Source organism: Gambusia affinis, linkage group LG11, assembly GCF_019740435.1.
Source record: "Gambusia affinis linkage group LG11, SWU_Gaff_1.0, whole genome shotgun sequence".
Lineage (NCBI taxonomy): Eukaryota > Metazoa > Chordata > Actinopteri > Cyprinodontiformes > Poeciliidae > Gambusia > Gambusia affinis.
The window spans coordinates 5,295,720-5,313,114 of record NC_057878.1 but is presented as its reverse complement, the minus strand read 5'-3'; the positions used below and the strand labels follow the sequence as shown (position 1 = coordinate 5,313,114).

General features: G+C 39.4%; 2 protein-coding genes across 3 annotated transcripts; both read left to right on the top strand.

The window, feature by feature from the left end:
- The first annotated feature begins 416 nt into the window (after nt 1–416).
- On the top strand, nt 417–7,515 carry ska3 (spindle and kinetochore associated complex subunit 3). Its single transcript, XM_044132448.1, has 11 exons — nt 417–722; nt 829–890; nt 2,275–2,449; nt 2,564–2,990; nt 3,735–3,790; nt 4,104–4,297; nt 4,377–4,580; nt 5,495–5,671; nt 5,780–5,853; nt 6,735–6,871; nt 7,145–7,515. Exons 1-11 carry the CDS (start codon nt 605–607, stop codon nt 7,300–7,302), a joined length of 1,782 nt encoding a protein of 593 aa, XP_043988383.1. The 5' UTR covers nt 417–604; the 3' UTR covers nt 7,303–7,515.
- A 920-nt stretch (nt 7,516–8,435) lies between these two features.
- Nucleotides 8,436–16,957, top strand: LOC122839883. 2 transcript variants are annotated; one of them, XM_044131890.1, is made up of 2 exons: nt 8,436–8,815; nt 11,159–16,956. In XM_044131890.1, the coding sequence occupies exons 1-2, from the start codon at nt 8,638–8,640 to the stop codon at nt 12,505–12,507; spliced, it is 1,527 nt and encodes a 508-aa protein (XP_043987825.1). In that variant the 5' UTR covers nt 8,436–8,637; the 3' UTR covers nt 12,508–16,956. The 2 variants fall into 2 exon arrangements, with proteins under 2 accessions (XP_043987825.1, XP_043987826.1); XM_044131891.1 differs by having other exon boundaries at nt 8,441–8,815; nt 11,231–16,957.
- Nucleotides 16,958–17,395: the final 438 nt, after the last annotated feature.

Sequence of the window (17,395 nt, the reverse complement as noted above, 5' to 3'; positions counted from 1 at the left end):
TATATATATATATATATATATATATATATATATATATATATATATATATATATATATATATATATATATATATATATATATATATATATATATATATATATATATATATATATATATATATATATATATATATATATATATATATATATATATATATATATATACATATATATGTATATGTATACATACATATACATATATATGTATGTATGTATGTATGTTTGTGTGCGTGCGTGCGTGTGTGTATAAACGTTTTTCTTCATTAATAATATAACCTCACAAGTTTAATGAAGCCACCACCATTTTCCCAAAGCATTTTCTCACTGAATTAGATGTCAGCTATTAAATTGATCTACTATGCTTTTTTTTCGGTTCATGTGAGTTATGGAGAGCCATGCGGTATGCATAGGGGGCGAACATGGGAAAACAAACACATTTAGTAAAAGAAGAAGAAAGCACTTCCGTTTTAGCCGGAAGAGGCGCCAAAATCGAAAAGTTGTTTTCTAGCAGCGAGAGAGCTGGTAAACAAACGAGTCGTCTACACTTTTTGATTTTTCACGTTTTGTTTTAATCCCTTTTGGTAGATTTGGACTCCTATTCCAAAATGGAGCCTACCCGAGACTTTTTCTCCAAGCTAAGGAAGATGGCGGTGACTTTAGAGGCAGAAACCGAGAAACTACAGCAAGCTTTTGAGGGCCGTAGAAACGAGGATGGTGATAGCGGTGAGAGAGGGAGCAACAAACTTTGCTGCTCTGTTCGTACTCCTAAACATGTTCTGATGTATCTCGTTATGTACATATGTGTTAATATTGGTTTGTTTCATTTTAGACAGAGCCGTCCGAGCGATGCGAGCATATCATGAAGTGAACAGTGATGTCAGCAGTCTCAAGGTACACCTGGAGTATGATACACCTGTCCGAGTCTCGGCTTTAACCAACAGATCTGTAACACCAGCACAGCATCCTGCGCCACTAACGTTTGTTTTATGTAACTATGTGCGCCGTACCTGTGCTAATATATGTATTTTTTCACTTGATAAAAGAAATAATATGTTCGGTTAGTTTTTCTTTGTTTGGTTGAAAAATTCATTTGATGTTCTGAATATGTATGTGTGGCACAAAAACGAAAATGGACAGCCAGGAATAACCTACTTTCTCAAACACTTCTTTATCGGTAAGAAGCAAAATGCTACCAGTTAGTTAAAGTATCTATAGTTTGACAAAGACGGATACTATGAATTTAAATGCCGTCAAACATAATTAGCTTCACTAAAACCCGTGTTTCTTTTACTACATGTAGTTTGCATTTTCCTTCATCTCCTTTTTCATTTAAGGTGAAGAGAAAAGAGTCCTTTCAACAAACTTCAATAAACAAATCTTTTCTGCAAATTCATATATTCCATTAAAAAGTCAAGCAGGAAAATTAAACGCAAGTTGTAAAATATTACATGTAAGTTAATGTTGGATGAAGAATTATTTTTTGAGAAGCTGGAGGAGATTGTTTATCTTCGAGGCAACAGGACATTAATTTGTTCAGTGGGTACAGAGGCTCTTGGTTACTAATATGTTTTGTTTTTCTTCTACCTTTCTTTTTTCCTGACAAGTAGTCATATAAAAGCCTATAGTTACTTGGAGGGCAAACATCTTGTAAATTGTTTCAGTTGCTGAGGTGTATGTGCCTGAACTGTTATCTTCCTTTGTTTTTAAATTAAAATACACAAAAATAACAGGAAAATTGCCATTACTATACAATTTTTTCCCTAAGTTAAGAAAATCTTCTAAAAAAAAAAAAAAAAGAAATTGACGGCATAGAGGCCAGGCAAATTTTTTTTTAAAGCCCATCTCTTATGTTGGGCAAAACTGACATTTAACACATCAGGACTTATTGGAAAGTGTAATTCTTGACAGTCTAATGTTTCTATATTATTTGCATAGCCTTTAATTTTCCTATTTGACATAACAGAACTTTAATGAAGTCGAATGATTAAAATGTTTCAATGTTAGTGCTGAAATTTAAAAGTTAGAGCTTCTTATGGTGAATATTAGTTGTTGTTTTTTTTTCTCTTTTTATCTATTAATTTTAAACATTTATTTATTAATATACTCCTTGCATTGGATCAGTATTTCCTTACGCATTCATAATTCTCTCTTTTTTTAAGCCTATGGCTTTTGCATAGAATATATTTAGATGAGTGCAGGAGACAGTCATCAGCCTGGAGGACAACATTTATGATGATTTTCATAATGGGTCTTCTTCTGGTCTGTGCTTGTTTAGGCGCAGCTACAAGGAGAGTTGGCTGAGCAAAAACAGCGAGAGGAGGAGGTTAGCAGCTTCATTAAGGCCTGTAGAGTGATGGAGCAGAGGGTCTCTAAAGACATCCACACAATCAGGACACACCTGGAAAAATATGGTTACCAAGCTCCATCTGTTGGTACAGAAACTCCAAACAGTAAGCATTGATTAAAATCTCATTCCTTCATTGTGTCTTTGAAATGTTTCAAATCTGGAGAAACACCAGTAAGATTCTCTTGACTTGAAGTGGCTTTTTATTCCCCTCCATCAGACCCAAACGATCGAGAAGCAGAAGAGAATGAAACCAGCTTAGCATCCGAAGAAGACGAAGGCCAGGAGGAGGACGAGAGGACGAACTCCACATCGCCTCCAAAAGCGGCGGATCCCTTCGCCGACTTGTTGCGAACCCCTAAGCTCTCCGATTTTGGTCTCTCTGAGTTACAGATGAAGAGAGCGCTGGGTGGAGCAGAGTGGTGCGCCGAAGTTCCCCCCATGCCGGAGTTGAACCTCCCGCAGCCCTCGCTCCGAACGCCCGCGCCACCACCTCTGGCCATGACTCCTAAATGCGCGCTGCGGATGGACGACGATGACCTGCAGACGCCCCCGGTGCCTGATTTTGGCATCTCAGAGCACACAATGTGTCTGAACAATGACTTCACCGTGGCTCTGTTCGGGAAGAAGCACCTAAAGCTTGACAAGTAAAGTCAACTGAATAATGCTAGAAATATCTTCTGATGATGAGCTGGATGTCTGCGCATTCCTAAAGGGGCATAGTGCCATTTTGTAGCACAATCAAGTAACTTTAACTTCCTAATTTGACGCCTTAAAATTGGGCCTCTGTCTCTTTAAAAACTCCTGCTCTTTCTGAAAGGAGGTGATCACAGCATGGCTTCTCTATTAACTCTTTAACAACGTTTTTACCAGCGTTGCTCTGAGAAGCAGCTCCTATAATGAGCTCAGCAGTTCCACCAGGTGTTTGCAACTACTAATGGCTAGTCTGATGTCATAATATTGCCCCTTTGAATGGGGCAGTACTACACTGCCCCGTTTTACATTCTGCAAAATTTACACTTTTGAGCTTTACATCATGTTATAATGTTATCCGCTCATCAAAAACGCAGAATGCCTCGATTCTTTCATGCGTGTTTGAGGAATCCTTTAATCTCCCGTGGCAACCATTCAGCTGTTCAAAACACCCAGGTGGACCTAGCCCCGCCTTCGAGGACGAAGCTCCTCCTCAGAGCTGCAGTTACCCACCTTCCGAGCTCCTGCCTCACAGAGCATGTTGACATTTTGGATGAAATTCTTGGCACAACTATGCACTAATTTGTCTTGGTCTACCATGTGGAATTACTATTAAGTATATAGTATTAAATGCAGGAGTGATATTTTGAAGGTCACTGTATTAGTTTCGGTGCTACATGTGTGTTTTTCCTCTACAGACCTTCAGAAGATATCCCATCAATTAACAAGGTGATGGAGAGTTTGCAGACTAAAGGTATGAAAGTTTCCTCTGTGCTTCACTGCTGCTGTTCTCTGTTAGATGTTTCTGATTGTTGTGCTCCTGTTACATTTTAGGGAATTAAATTGCTTATTTTCTTACTTAAAAATTAAAATGTGTTTATTTGTACCTTCTAACATTTTTCTATTGTATAAAAAAGGCTTGAATAAAAATCTGCGGAATGTGGCAATTGTTTTTTTTGTTTTTTTTCTTTCCATCCGATTAATCGTCAGAATGATTGATAGGGTCAATTACTGAAATAATCAATAGCTGCAGCCCTCCTTATGATGTTATCTATTTTTGTGTTCAGTTGACAATTTAGAGTCTCCGGAACCGCCTGTAATTTGCACCCCAGGCTTCAAGATAAAAAAGCCAAACGGTCACCTACCGTCACAAGAAGCAAGAGACCCAGAGTCCCCCTGTCGCCATGGAAACCCGTCAACGACCCCAGAGGTGCCTGCGTTTGAAACTCCATACGTGAACCGCCTGGTCAGCGGCAAGAAGGTATAAGAATATTTCATGCCTTTTACCTCCACTCAGGTTTTGATTGTATGTTTTTATTTTTTTTTTGTGATGTTTCCAGACAGCAGAGCCCGAGCCAATCAGCTCGCAGGGTGACGGAGATGGTAACATCTTCAAGCTTCAAACGTCTCCCTGTAACGGAGCGAGCGACTCCAAGCCCGCCTGGGTGAACAATGTGCCAGAAGTGACCTTCTTTGGCGTGGAGGAAAAGGAGATACCACAGATGCCCAACTTGGAGTCTTTTTTGGGCAATTCCCTTCAGACCGTAAGACCTGAATAATAATGTTTTCTCAATAGGTTATCAAAAAAGCGACACTGCGGTTAGAGCCGCAAGTTGTTTTGTTGCTTTATAGAGTGAGAAATAAAGCATAAAGATAAACCAGTTTTCTATGTAAATTTACTCAACCATGTTCTGAATAAATGGAGCAGTTTTGCAAGTGTTACCACTAAGCCTGTCACAATGAGCAACAAACCAATTAAAATGAGCGCAATCACTTCCATTTGGACAACAATCGACAGAGATGTGTCCCATTAATGTAAATGGTAAATGGACTGAACTTATATAGAGCTTTTCCAGTCATTTTGATCACTCAAAGCGCTTTACTCTAGAGTCACATTCACCCATTCGCATTCACAAACACACAGTTGGAAAGCCGCCATTTTGAGAAACACTGCAAACATTTAACACCGGTAGGAGGTTTGTCTGCACTTCCTGCAACTTTTGCCTGTTTTCCCTGTCTAAGCTGAATGACTATTATTTTTTAAAATGCAATTTTGATTACAGAGACTTCATAATCAATTTTGATTATGGTTGTTTCGTTTGTTTTATGTTGGATATTTAAAATGTTTTCCGGTTCCAGTGTCAGATAATTACAGATTAAAGTTTGATTGATTTTTCAGTGATTTTTATTTTTTATTTTTTTATTTTTATTTTTTTTACTTGCACTATTATGCCATTATATTTATTGTATTATTTGAAAAATGGTTTCAAAATGAAAAACAACCTGTGACTGCCTTTGTGTTTGAAAGCTGGCTGAACTGAACTCTACTAAGTCATGTATTATATCACTCTATGTGCAAAAAAATAAAAAAATTATAAATTGTATTCGAGCTTAACCAACGGAACAACTTGAGCAGAGATGAACTCGTCTGGTTTTATTTGCCGGTGCCGACCTGCAGAACAATGGCCGGATGCTGACGCAGCAGGTGGGAGAGGACACAGGCGTGAACAGTCTGGACCTGGACGGACCCACCCAGGAGTTCAGCTTTGGAACGCCTCGCATCAGGATGAGCTACCAGGAGCCCAGCACCCCCGAGATGCCAGACCTCAGCTCGGTTACACAGGATATATGCAAAGTAGGAGTCGCTTCGTTTTCTGCTAAGATTGACAAGCTATTCTTTTTTTCTTTTGTTTATTGCGTGATAAATTGAGTCTTTCTAACCCACTTTAGTTTCATTTTGCAGCTTGTATCGCAGGTTCAAACAAAGAAATCTACCTCTGCACATATTGCCTCATCTGTCAGCTCAGAAAAACACAGGTACTGCGTAAGAGTTGTTTTTGTTTTTTTTGTCAAACAAGTTCTGTTTAAGTGATTTCAGTGAGTTCATGATTTTAGCATTTGAGTAGCTTGTCTTTTTTCAATAAATGAGATCATCATTTGAAAATCTGCTTTTGGATTTGCTGAAGTTTTCTTTGGCTCATTGCTTTTGGTATCTGAAATATCTGGTGTAGAAAAAACAACTGCAGGTCACTTGAAGTTGTTTTGTTTATGAATTCAAAAGTATGTAATAATTTACTTTTTTTTCACAGATGTGAATGCAATTGATAAAATCATTATTTAACCCTAAGGGGAAAATAAATGCTGTCATAACTCATAACATCCAAGTATCTTGATAGACTGTGGAGGTTAATGCTGTGGACAGGAAAGATCTCTGGTAGCAGTCAGTGTTGATTCAAATCTGAAGAGGCTTCTGACTGAGGAAGATGGATGTCAGACTGTCGTGAGCTCTGCTAATCCACCTCATTTGCTTTTTCCTCTTTAAATCTGACAGTTTTTAAAACAAGTTAACATTTTAAATATAAAATTTAAATATACTCATTGTTAAATTAGCTTTATTGTTAGTTTATTCAACCCATATTAATTTCTTCTCTTTCCCACATTATCCTCTTGGTATCGAGGATATTGTAATGCTGCTGATTATCTAGCTGCAATTTTATTCAGGTGCTATATATAATATAAATATGAGTGCAAATATCACCTGAGAATCTTAGAAAATATAGAAATCACATTTGTTGAAGGTCTTCTTTCTTTCTCTAGATAGTCTTGTGTGTTTTATTTCATTGTGACAGTGTTGGCAGATGTTTGTTTTTCTTTTTAAGTTACTAATTTCTGACGAGTTCTTTATTTCTTCCGTCTAGTGCTCCTTCTGCAAAGGGTCTCACTTTGGTTTCACAGAGCGAGTTTCAGACTTTGCCGTCATACCTGAGGCTGATGACTCTCAGCAACCTTAACCAGGCTGTCCAAAACATCAACAGATTTACGGCACAACACCATGGTGAGCAGGAAAGAAAACATATCCTTACAGAACGTATGCCCACGTGTTTTCATTTGAAAAATGAAACAAACTTAGAAGTCAAAAATGGCTGCTAGTTTTCAGTGAACAACTAAAAACTATGATTGAGTACATTTACATAGTGAAACCTGAAACCTCCACGAATACAGATGCTAAGCAGCTTTACATATAATTAGCTGTAAGCTATAGTTTTAGGAAAGCGAAACGAGGCGTCCTTGTCAACCATTACGCTGTTTTCTCTGGCGCCCTCTGCAGGAGAAACGAAGGAATTCACCATGGACGATCTGAGGAGGATCATCAGTGTGGGAACCAAGGCTCCTGTGTACGTCCTGTGTCTGACGGAGCTCCAGAGGCTGAAGCAGGTGGATGGGGTTCTGGAAGCCGCCGTGTACAAACTGATAGCGGGCAACTAAAAACGGCGAGGCGCTGGTTCAGCTGATGGTGTAATCCTTACTGAGGATATAACAACTCCTGTTCTCTACAATATAGAAAGACTGACACTCAGAAGTGAAGTCCCAAACAGCCAGAAATGGCAGGTTTAGTAGCTTTTTGCACATTTTTTTTGTAAATAGATGTATTCATGATGAGTACGCTTCAGTTGAATGATTAAAAGTTTAATAAATATACGCTGCTTATTGTTAATTCAGCTGTATGAGCTGCTCAGACTGATAATAGAAATATGTAAATACGGATAATACAAATAATGGATAAAAAATAGCAAACATAAACTGGAGATCCATATTATAGTGTTTTAATTTTTTTAATTTCATTTTAATTAGTGGCAGCAAATATACAACTCTTTTTGTAATTTTCTAAAACTTTAGCTTTCATTCCCAAACCTCACAGTGAACAAAGTAAATTAGATTCTGGAAGTTTACTCCTGCAGATTTATTACTCTGATTCAGAGAAGAAGACTTAAAAAAAAACAAACATTTTTTAAATGTTGGGGATGTTTAAAGATTTTACATCCTATTTTCATAGCCAAGTTAATTACAAAAAAAATTACGTTTCGGTTTTGTTTGGGGTGTGATAAGGTTGCAAATAGGGGATATTTGATGGCCTTCCTGCTGGTATGTTGTATAATCTCCAGGGATGTATTCTTGATGAAAAGCTTCTGGTATAAGGAGACAAAAAAAAGTGCAGCAAACAAATAATTAAATGATCCAGATGACTATGCATCTGTATCCCTTCCAAAGTATTTATACACATTAAATTATTCCGTTTGTAAAAGTTAAATGCATTTCATCAGCATTTTTAGCCTGCTCTAAAAGAGCCAGTACAAAAGAGAGAATACTAATACTAATCTAGTTGTGATGGTTCTTCGATATAGAGTTTGTTCAGTTCGCGTTTGCTTTACTATATTTTCCCAAAACCACATAAAATAGATGAGTTTATTTTATATTTTTGCTTTTCTAAAAACGTAATAAATCAGAATGTAAATAGTGTATTTGATAATCAAACTGAAAAAGTTCCACTCTTAAAAATGAACATGTAAAATTTCTAGAAAAACAACAAATTCAGCAAATTATGGCGTCTGTGGTGGATTGCTGCGCACGAGTCGAGTCGAGATCAAGTTGCAGTGACGTCGCTCTGGGATTATCCAATCAGATCGAGGACTGCAAACTAACGCAGTTCACGGAACTGTAGTTTTCTTTTTTACTACGCATCCTCCGGTCGGTCACCATTTTGGGAGTCAAAACAGCCAGCAGGCAGCAGCGGCCACCTCCACGCCTCACCGTGGCCTTACTATGGTTCACACATGTGTGGTGGCAGGTTGTAAGAACCGACGGACACCAGGGACCAGACTGTCGTTCTACCGCTTCCCACGGGACCCAGAGAGGAAGCAGCGCTGGGTGGCTGCGGTGAACCGAGCGGGCTGGGTACCGAACGACGGCAGCCGGTTGTGTAGTACCCACTTCATCTCAGGTACGGATGCAGCGCAACTCTTAGGTGGGGGGAGAAACTAGGAATGGGAGTTTTATCCGAGGGTTTTGACACTCTTTACGTTGTGATGATAGCTGCTAGCTTACAGTGTGAGGCACAGAAGTTAGCACAAGGGAGGAGGAAGACCTTTGCGAGGCTTGTTTACAAACCGTAAAGAGGAAAAAGTTCGGGTTAAACTCTGCGTATAGTCCAAGTAGTTTCCAGGCCACAGGATTTTACTTTAAATTTCACTGGGTTGAATTTTTGAGGCCTGGTTTTCAGTGTTACAAAAGTGTTTTTCTGTTTGCAGCATGAAATTCCAATTGTGTTCAAAACAGTTAAAATATATGAAACATAACTATCTTTATTTTATATTTAGAACACTGGAGTGATTTTTAACAATGTAAAAAAATGTTTATTTAAAAAAAGAAAAATCAAATTGTATTACAAAATGCAACTGTGGTGAATTAATGACAACTAGACTAAAATGTCCAGAGCAAGAATTATCTACAAACACAAATTTTCCACTTTTAGAGCGGCAGTATTATGCATTTTCTAGGCAGATAGTGCAATTTAATAGCACAATTAAGTAATTTTGTTACCTCCAGTTGTTATAAAAAAATGCTGTATATATCAAACATGACTTAAAAGTACTCCAACTTTGGAGTTTGTCTTAAAATTGGGCCTCTGTCTCCTTAAGAAGCTCCTGCTCTTTCTGATAATCTGTCTTGCGACAATATTTCTCCAATTACTTATTTTCTGAGGAACATATTTTAGGAAAAAATATGTTGCAGGTTCTTTGGTGGATAAAGTTTTCAATCCAGCAGAAAATGAAGGACATATTATTACTGCACTATTGTGCATTATTGATCTTTAATTTAACTGAAAATAGTTCTTTATTTTGCTGTTTAAAGACTTGGACAAGAATTATTCTGTTGATTAACAAAAATAGAAAACCAACAATTAGTATTGCGTAAGATAGTAGCCATGTTGAGTTAGGGCTGTCAGAGCTGAAAATGTTTGCTGGTATCGAGTCGCCTCCCAGACGGCAGAACAACTGATGAGAGAGCTTTGCTTCATGCTTCTTTGCAGAGGCAGCGTCTGTAAAAGATTCTTACCAGGATGAGCTTGTGAAGTCCAATGAATTTCTGGGATGTTTTAATTCCTCTAGGGAAGTGTTTGGTCTCTTGCCTCTTTGCGGCATGCATACGATGCAGTTATAAAGCACCCTCAGCAGAGCAGGAGTTGAAATAGGCTTTAGAAGCTCTGCTAAAAAAAAGAGGGGAAAATCTGCTGTTCAGGTGCTCACAATGATCTGACTTCTAAATTGTATTTAAAAAAACAAAACAATTAAAGGGGTAGGATTATGTAAAATTACTTTTTTGAGCTTATATTACACTTAAGCACCATTGATGTAGAATATAGCTCTCTGGTTTCCAGTTAACAACATATTCAACTTGGTCCCATATGGGAGTTGTGACATTTACAGACCATTGCCAGCATGCCTGAAGTTACTATAGAACCTTCTGTAAAGCAGCAGTTTGATATAAAATCAACTTTTTTTCAGCTTTACGTCATGTTATAATGTTATTCCCCCATCAAAAACATTTAGAGTGTTGCCTTGATTCTTTCATGCGTGTTTAAGAAATACTTTAATCTCCATGGTAACCATTCAGCTGTGCAAAATGTCTGGTTGAACCTAGCTCCGCCTTCGAGACCAAGCTCCTCCTCGGAGCTGCATGTTCTAAGCTTCTACATTACAGAGCAGGCGTCCTTCACGACTCCCCCACTCAGCTCCTTCAGACTAGTCTGCAGCAATTAGCAAACACCTGGTGGTACTCTGCATGTGCTGAGCTCTTTGTACGAGCGTCTTCTCAGTGAAACATTGGTAAGAAACCTTGTTAAAGGGTTAATAGAGGAAGGATGTTGTGACGACTTCCAGAAGGTGGAGTTTTACTAAGAGCAGGAGTTTTTAAGGAGACAGAGACCCAATTTCAAGGCGTTAAGCTAGGAAGTAAAATTTCTTTTTAGTCATATTTGACTTAAAAAAAATAAGTCAATATATCAGCTTGATAAAAATGCTGATATATAGCACTTTCATAACAACTGAAGGTAATATTCTTATTTGATTATGCTTTAAAAAATGTCATTATATACCTGGAAAATACATAATATTCCCCTTTTAAAAACTCTTATTCTAGCAGAAATATGCATTTTTAGTGCAGATCTGTCTGAAAGCAATTAAAGATGTTTTTATTTAATAACATTTTTTTATAGAGTTTCCTTACAAATGTGGAAGGCATTTTTTTGTAACTTTTTAACCGTCTTCTGACTGTCCACATCCAGGTAAACAAGTCAAGAATCCACATTCGCCCGATTATGTTCCTTCTGTGTTCACACCAGTTCCCTTCTTCCCAGACATGAAGGAGCCAGGTGCCTTGGAGATCCTGGACAAGCAGGAGGCGCGGGTCGAAGCCGCCAATGCCCTGTTGTTCCTCCAGGGCCAGGGCAGCTCCGCGGTGGACGGGCCGAGCCAAGGCGGGCGTCACGAAAAGGAGGCGCCGGAGGCTGCTGTGGAAAAAACCGGGTCTTCTTCCTTCAGCACTGACGAAGACGAGGAGCACGACGAAGCCTCCGAGAGAGACAGGAAGAAAGGAAAGTTTGCCCAGATGTCCGAAATATCTGTAAACTTCGACGACATCTTGAAAGCGCTGAAGAAGGAGAACCGGGCGCTCAGGGAGTCTGTGGAGAAAATGGCTTTGTCTGAGAACGCTTTCAGGAACGACGCGGAAAAGGTCAAGTTCTACACCGGTTTGCCCAACTACTTCGTCTTAGAGACCGTAATGTGGCTGCTGGCGCCGCACATGGACGGGATGAAAAACACGAAGCTGTCAAAGTTCCAGCAGCTCCTGCTGACCCTCATGCGCCTGCGGCTGGACCTCCGCAATCAAGACCTGGGCTACCGCTTCGGGGTGAAAGTCGGCACCGTGGCCAAAACGGTGCACCGCATGGTCAACATCATGTCCTCTACTCTGGTGCCGACCGCCGTCTTCTGGCCGTCCAGAGCGGAGCTCCGGAAAAACCTGCCCACTGCTTTGCGCGCAAGCCACCCGGACTGCGCCGTCATCGTAGACTGCTTCACTGTACCCCTCGAGGAGCCGGCTTCCACGGTAACGGAGCATGGACAACAAGAGACGACCCTTCCTCGCGCCGAAGGAATGCCGCATAGTCACGGCTCGTTGAAGTATCTGATCGGCGTGGCTCCGCAAGGCGTCGTGACTTTTGTGTCGCGGGGCGCGCCGGGAAGCGTCAGCGACAGGAGCCTGGCCGAGGGTTGCGGGTTTCTCTGCAAGCTCCTCCCAGGCGACGTCGTGCTGGCCTGCCGCGACCTGGACATCGCGGACTCCGTGGCCGCCCGCGGAGCTTTGTTCAAAATCGCCGGCAAAGGTGAAGCTCGTGCGAGATCGGAGGGCTCGCCGGGGCCCGACGCCACGTCCGAGACGGCTGTCGTGCAGAGGCACGTGGAGCGGGTGATCTCCATGGTGAAGCAGAGGTACACCATGCTCACAGGACCCATCGAGAGCCCCTTCAGCACCGCCTGCGAGCGCACATCCAACCTCTCAACCTTTGATAAGATTGTGCAAGTCGCTTGTGCCTTAAACAACCTGTGTATCTCTGCTGTTCCGCTTGAGTGACTCGTACAGAAAGCAATGCACCACTTAATGCTGCTCTCCTATCTTTTTACTGTTTCAGACTTCCTGTCACGTGTCTAGTAGGAAAATTACATTTATTTTCACCGAATCCCAATTCAGTCACTCATGATTATAAACACTACTCTTGATCTTGGCACTAACATTTGCTGACATGTTAAGTCGAGGAATGCAACCTTTAATTTGGCGAGCAGAGGTGGTCCGCGTGGATTTTGTTTTTCAAACGGTCCCACTTTCATTCATTTCATACTGTTTAAAGTCCCTTTAATAAAATGCCACAGAAGACTCAGGAGTGGGCGGAGCCAGGAGGGAAGTCATCCCTTCATTCCCTGTTTTGGCACAACATCACTATTTGTTTTTGTTTACAAGACACACAGTTAGCTCCTATGAAAGTTATATGATGAAAACTAGAGAAAACCGTTATTAAAGGAACACAAGTCAACTTTTTTTTGCGTAGCACACTTCAGCCACAAGGTGCTTTACATGGTGAAAGTATTAAGTTTTTCAAATGTCATCATGAGAAATCATTGTCTTAAAAATTCCTGTAAAGACTTCAGATGATCTATGCTTTTTCAATTATTATTAATCAAGATTTTCATCAGAGTAGACTTAAACCAGAAGACTTGAAGGATGGCACAACAACAGATGTATTTTGGTGCTAATGCATTGAATGATTCATAACTAATAACAGCATCTTAAAGTCTATTGTCTAAGCTACAGGGAGCCAGTGTAGGGACTTTAGAGCTGGGCTGACGGGTTTTATGCAGACCTGTTAGGACACATAGGCCTGTCACAACAACACATTTTGCTGGACAATAAACTGTCCCAGAAGTTATTGCGATAAACAATAATAATGTGAGATCATTTTTGCGTAATGTAAAAGTAAAGACATAATAACGCGAGCACACTTGTCGAAGATGACAAGACTGTAAATTCTAATGAACGTTTTACACTGGAACTATAAGACATTTTAAATGTCCAAAATAAACAAACAGAACTGCAGAAACAACAAATAAAATGGATTATGAAGTAGAAAGAGACATGAGAAAAACAATCATGCAATTGCAAATAATTGAGCTTGATTTATTGCTTGTTGTGACGAGCCTAAAGACACGTTCACTCATCAGTTCAACTAAAAATAAACGTGGATGAATTTCTCTTGATCATTGGTCCTTTAATCCAAGAAAGGTTCTTTGGGTGATCGAAGACTGACTTTGTAACTGTCTTTATGTGTCTCTGAAAGTTGGACCTGATCACTAATTTCTAGCTTTATTAGCTGACTCCTGACTGGTCCAAAAACGTTAGTTGAAAGTAAAGTTGCTTCTAGCCCAGAGAAATATGATAAAGTCCAGCTATTTAGCCAGCTAATATTAGCTTCCAGTTTTACTCCGTGAGGAGCACAACTGCACTGAACAATTAATATTCTGCATTGCAAACACTTACTTTTTTTTTTTTACTAAATACAGCGAGTCATTACTCTATATTTTGCCTTTAGTCTTCCACTTCTTGTGTTCATCTCGAGATCAGTTTGTTAAAGCTGACACTGACACATTTCACACGACTATTTGTGATGGAGGTAGCGTTTAATTCCAGATTTTTCTAAGTAGCTTTAACTGAAAATGTATTTTATAACAAATTGTCATGAGTGTGAAACCATTTACGCTCCTAACTATAAAAGTATCGATGTCATTTTTGTATCTGTAACAAGCTGAAATGCAACTGCTCCCTTTTTCTTTCTTTCTTTCTTTTTGTCCTGACATCTTGCTTTAGATGTTTTGTGTTCGTGCGGTGAAGCCGTGACATCTTCCATCAAGGTTTTCATAGACGACTTATCGTAGTCACTGGCTGCTGCAGAGAATAACGTGCATCGGTTAGACCACATGGTTATCGCCTTATTATCGTGTGCAACACTGGAAAAGAAAAGAGAACTCGGTGCAGATTTACAACACACTTTAATGTCCAGCATGTGTGTGGTCCTTTGGAAAAGTGTAGCCTCAGCTGATGTTGTTTCTGTGTCTAGATGAGCTTATCTCAGCATTTTCACTGATAATGGCAGGTCAGTTTTGTAACTACGGAGAACTTCCCTCTAGGAATGACGGGCACAAACTAAATTCACCCTCTGGCCTACAGTGCCTTTCAAAAGTGTTCATACTTTGTACCGTTACATTTTACTTTAGATTCCTTGTTGCTTCTTTCAAGCAGTGACTTCCTTCTCCCTACTGTTTTCACAGAGGGTGGGTTTGTGGAGTGGAACAGTTGTAGTTGTCCCATCAACAGATTCTCCTTCAAAAACGGATTTAATTACAAATGCAGGTGTTGGTTGTTTTTTTTTGTTTTTTTTTTTGTTGTTGTTTGTTTGTCATGGAAAAGTTGCATTGAATCTCCACAACAGAATGACACTAAAATTATCTCTTTTTTTTTTTTTTTATCTGTTATTTTTTCTTGTCATTAGGTTGGAAACTACTTTAAAGCTGCGGTATGCAACTTTTATTTGAAAGAAAAAAGTGTATTTTATTTTAATTTCTGCTAATTTTTAAAAAAACTCACAATGTTGTGGTGTGAGACATTCTGTGAAAAAAATTCAGACTCCACCACCTCCTCCCTGAGGTGGTGGAGTCTAATGTTATCTAGAGTCTAGCCTAGTGTTATTTTGACTGGAAATAACACTATTATGGGGTCAAAAACAACCAATCAGAGCCAGGGGGAGAGCGTGTTGGCGCTGTCAGTCAAGCTCGTGAACGCGCTGCTAAATGTGCTAAAGCGGAGAAAGCACTCACAGTTCCAGAAAACTATTTATCCACCGTTTTCGGTGGCCATGCTAACCAGCCTTAGCATTCGTGACAAGCTCCACTGTTGGGAAGATGCTGTAGCATGACCGCACGTTCGCAGGCATGATTGACAGCGCTGAAAACTTCTTCAAGGCAACTTTTTTTTTTTTTGCTTCCTTTGACCATTTTCAGTGCAACTCTGAAAGGACTTGTCTTTTTTTCTTTTTTTCCCCCTCCTTTGCAGAAGTTAAGCTGGACCAGAACATAAGCTTTTGACGGTGATACTATTTTAAGGCTGTTGGTAAAGTTACATATTTGAGTCCTGCGACGGTAATGAGAGACATTTTTCAATATTTCTGAGTTGCTTTGGTTATACACTGTAATTAGGGAGCAGAACAAAGCACTCAGCTCTGAAACATGTTGTCCATACTGTAATTCCTGCAGTCAGACTGCATTAAACAAGTAAATTAAATGTTGTCCTTTCTTTTGTGTAAATTGTCTCCCCAAATATCAAGATGGCAATTTTATTGTCTTGTTTTATTTAGCTGTATGGTTTTTTTTATGGTATAATTTGACAAAGGATATTTTGATGAGGATAAACTATTGTTATTGGGGGTTTTTTCTTCTTCTTCTGCCAAACAAAACACATGAACTTCAGCAGGGAATGCATGTGAAATGAGTTTTCAAAGGTTTTAGCCACAGCGTTGTCTAATAATTAGCTGTAACTAGCTGGTTCGGGCCACGCCCATTAGTTACTGTTGAGTAGTTCAGTTGAGACATGTGGTATGAAGAACTGCTCTTCATGGTACCTATCAATCAATCAAATTTTATTTGTATAGCACATTTCAGCAGCAAGGCATTTCAAAGTGCTTTACATCAAATCAAACACAAAAACACAATTCAACATAGAATCAACAATAAAAACATGACATTATGTCAGGTTCCGTCAAAAATTTTGTAATTGATTACGCTTCAAATACAACTCTTAGAAAAAGCAACTTAAATAATAATACAAAATAATATTAAACAAAATAATAACTTTTGCATTTCTTGTACCTTAGTTTGTGAAGACATTCCACACTTTGGCATCCATTCTTAAACTGCATCTCTTGTTGTCCACTAGCACAATGTGTGCGTAATCCACTTGGTTGACTGGACACAGAGTTTATCTCTGGTAATTCTTGTTGGAAAACGTCTAGAAATCCAGGATTAGAACAGGTTTCAATCTTTTGTTCAGGCCTTAAAATGAATTTGGAAATATTTTTCACCCAATGCTGGACCTCTCTGGCTAACTCTGTCCAGTTGCCGAGTTTCAGCAGGGGGTAGTTTGTAGGCAGAAGCAGTTTTGGGCTCAGAATGTGCAGCGGCTCACATCTGTGCCCCTCGAGTTGTCTGCTCAAGAGGGAGATACTGGGGAACGTTTGTCATATACTTGTAAGACCAGTTTTCATTCAGTTTCTGTAAAGGGGGGGTTATGGTTCCTAGAAACATCATTATTTCCTGATGAGCTAGTTTCAAAATAAAAGGAGCTTTTCCAAACGAATTGAACATGTTCATGCTGTACCCTTTCTGTACTGACTCTATGCGCTTCCTTGTTAAAGTTTAAAGTTTCACCCTGACTCCTCCGATGTGGCCTCCGTGACTGAAAATTAAAGTTTGGCACAATTCTGTATATGCCTTTTCAAAGCTGCGTTTTTATTTCAGACGTGCGGTTGCGCTCCTTTTTTGTGTTTGGTGAAACAAAAATAGGTTCAAGAGGCGTGGATTTCTCAGTGTCGTGTTGTCTCTGACGGATAGGTAAATATTCCCTCTGAGGTCGAAGTGGAGTGACCGAGTAGTGTATGGATTTCTTTTAATTTATGAAAGAGAAAACAAATGCTTGTGGAGGCTCCACCTTGAGGATGTGCGGTCAGATAGGAAAAAATGAAGAAGGCTCACTCTAACGGTTAATTTAAAATGAAATGGAGGCGTTCATTAAAGAAACCTTCAGACTCCTGTTAATATTATTCTGTAGATACTAGCAATTGCATAATATAATGTATATGCTATGCTAACTGCAGCTGCTGATGCCACAGACAAAGTTTTTTGTCTTAAAACAGACAAGG

Bases quoted from the DNA above. Each gene is read 5' to 3' on its own strand.
- LOC122839883 (XM_044131890.1), top strand. From the start codon at position 8,638: ATGGTTCACACATGTGTGGTGGCAGGTTGTAAGAACCGACGGACACCA. The intron at 8,816-11,158 runs GTACGGATGCAG...GTCCACATCCAG, and splicing joins TAGTACCCACTTCATCTCAG to GTAAACAAGTCAAGAATCCA.
- ska3 (XM_044132448.1), top strand. From the start codon at position 605: ATGGAGCCTACCCGAGACTTTTTCTCCAAGCTAAGGAAGATGGCGGTG. The intron at 3,791-4,103 runs GTATGAAAGTTT...TTTTGTGTTCAG, and splicing joins GGAGAGTTTGCAGACTAAAG to TTGACAATTTAGAGTCTCCG. The intron at 5,672-5,779 runs GTAGGAGTCGCT...TTCATTTTGCAG, and splicing joins TTACACAGGATATATGCAAA to CTTGTATCGCAGGTTCAAAC.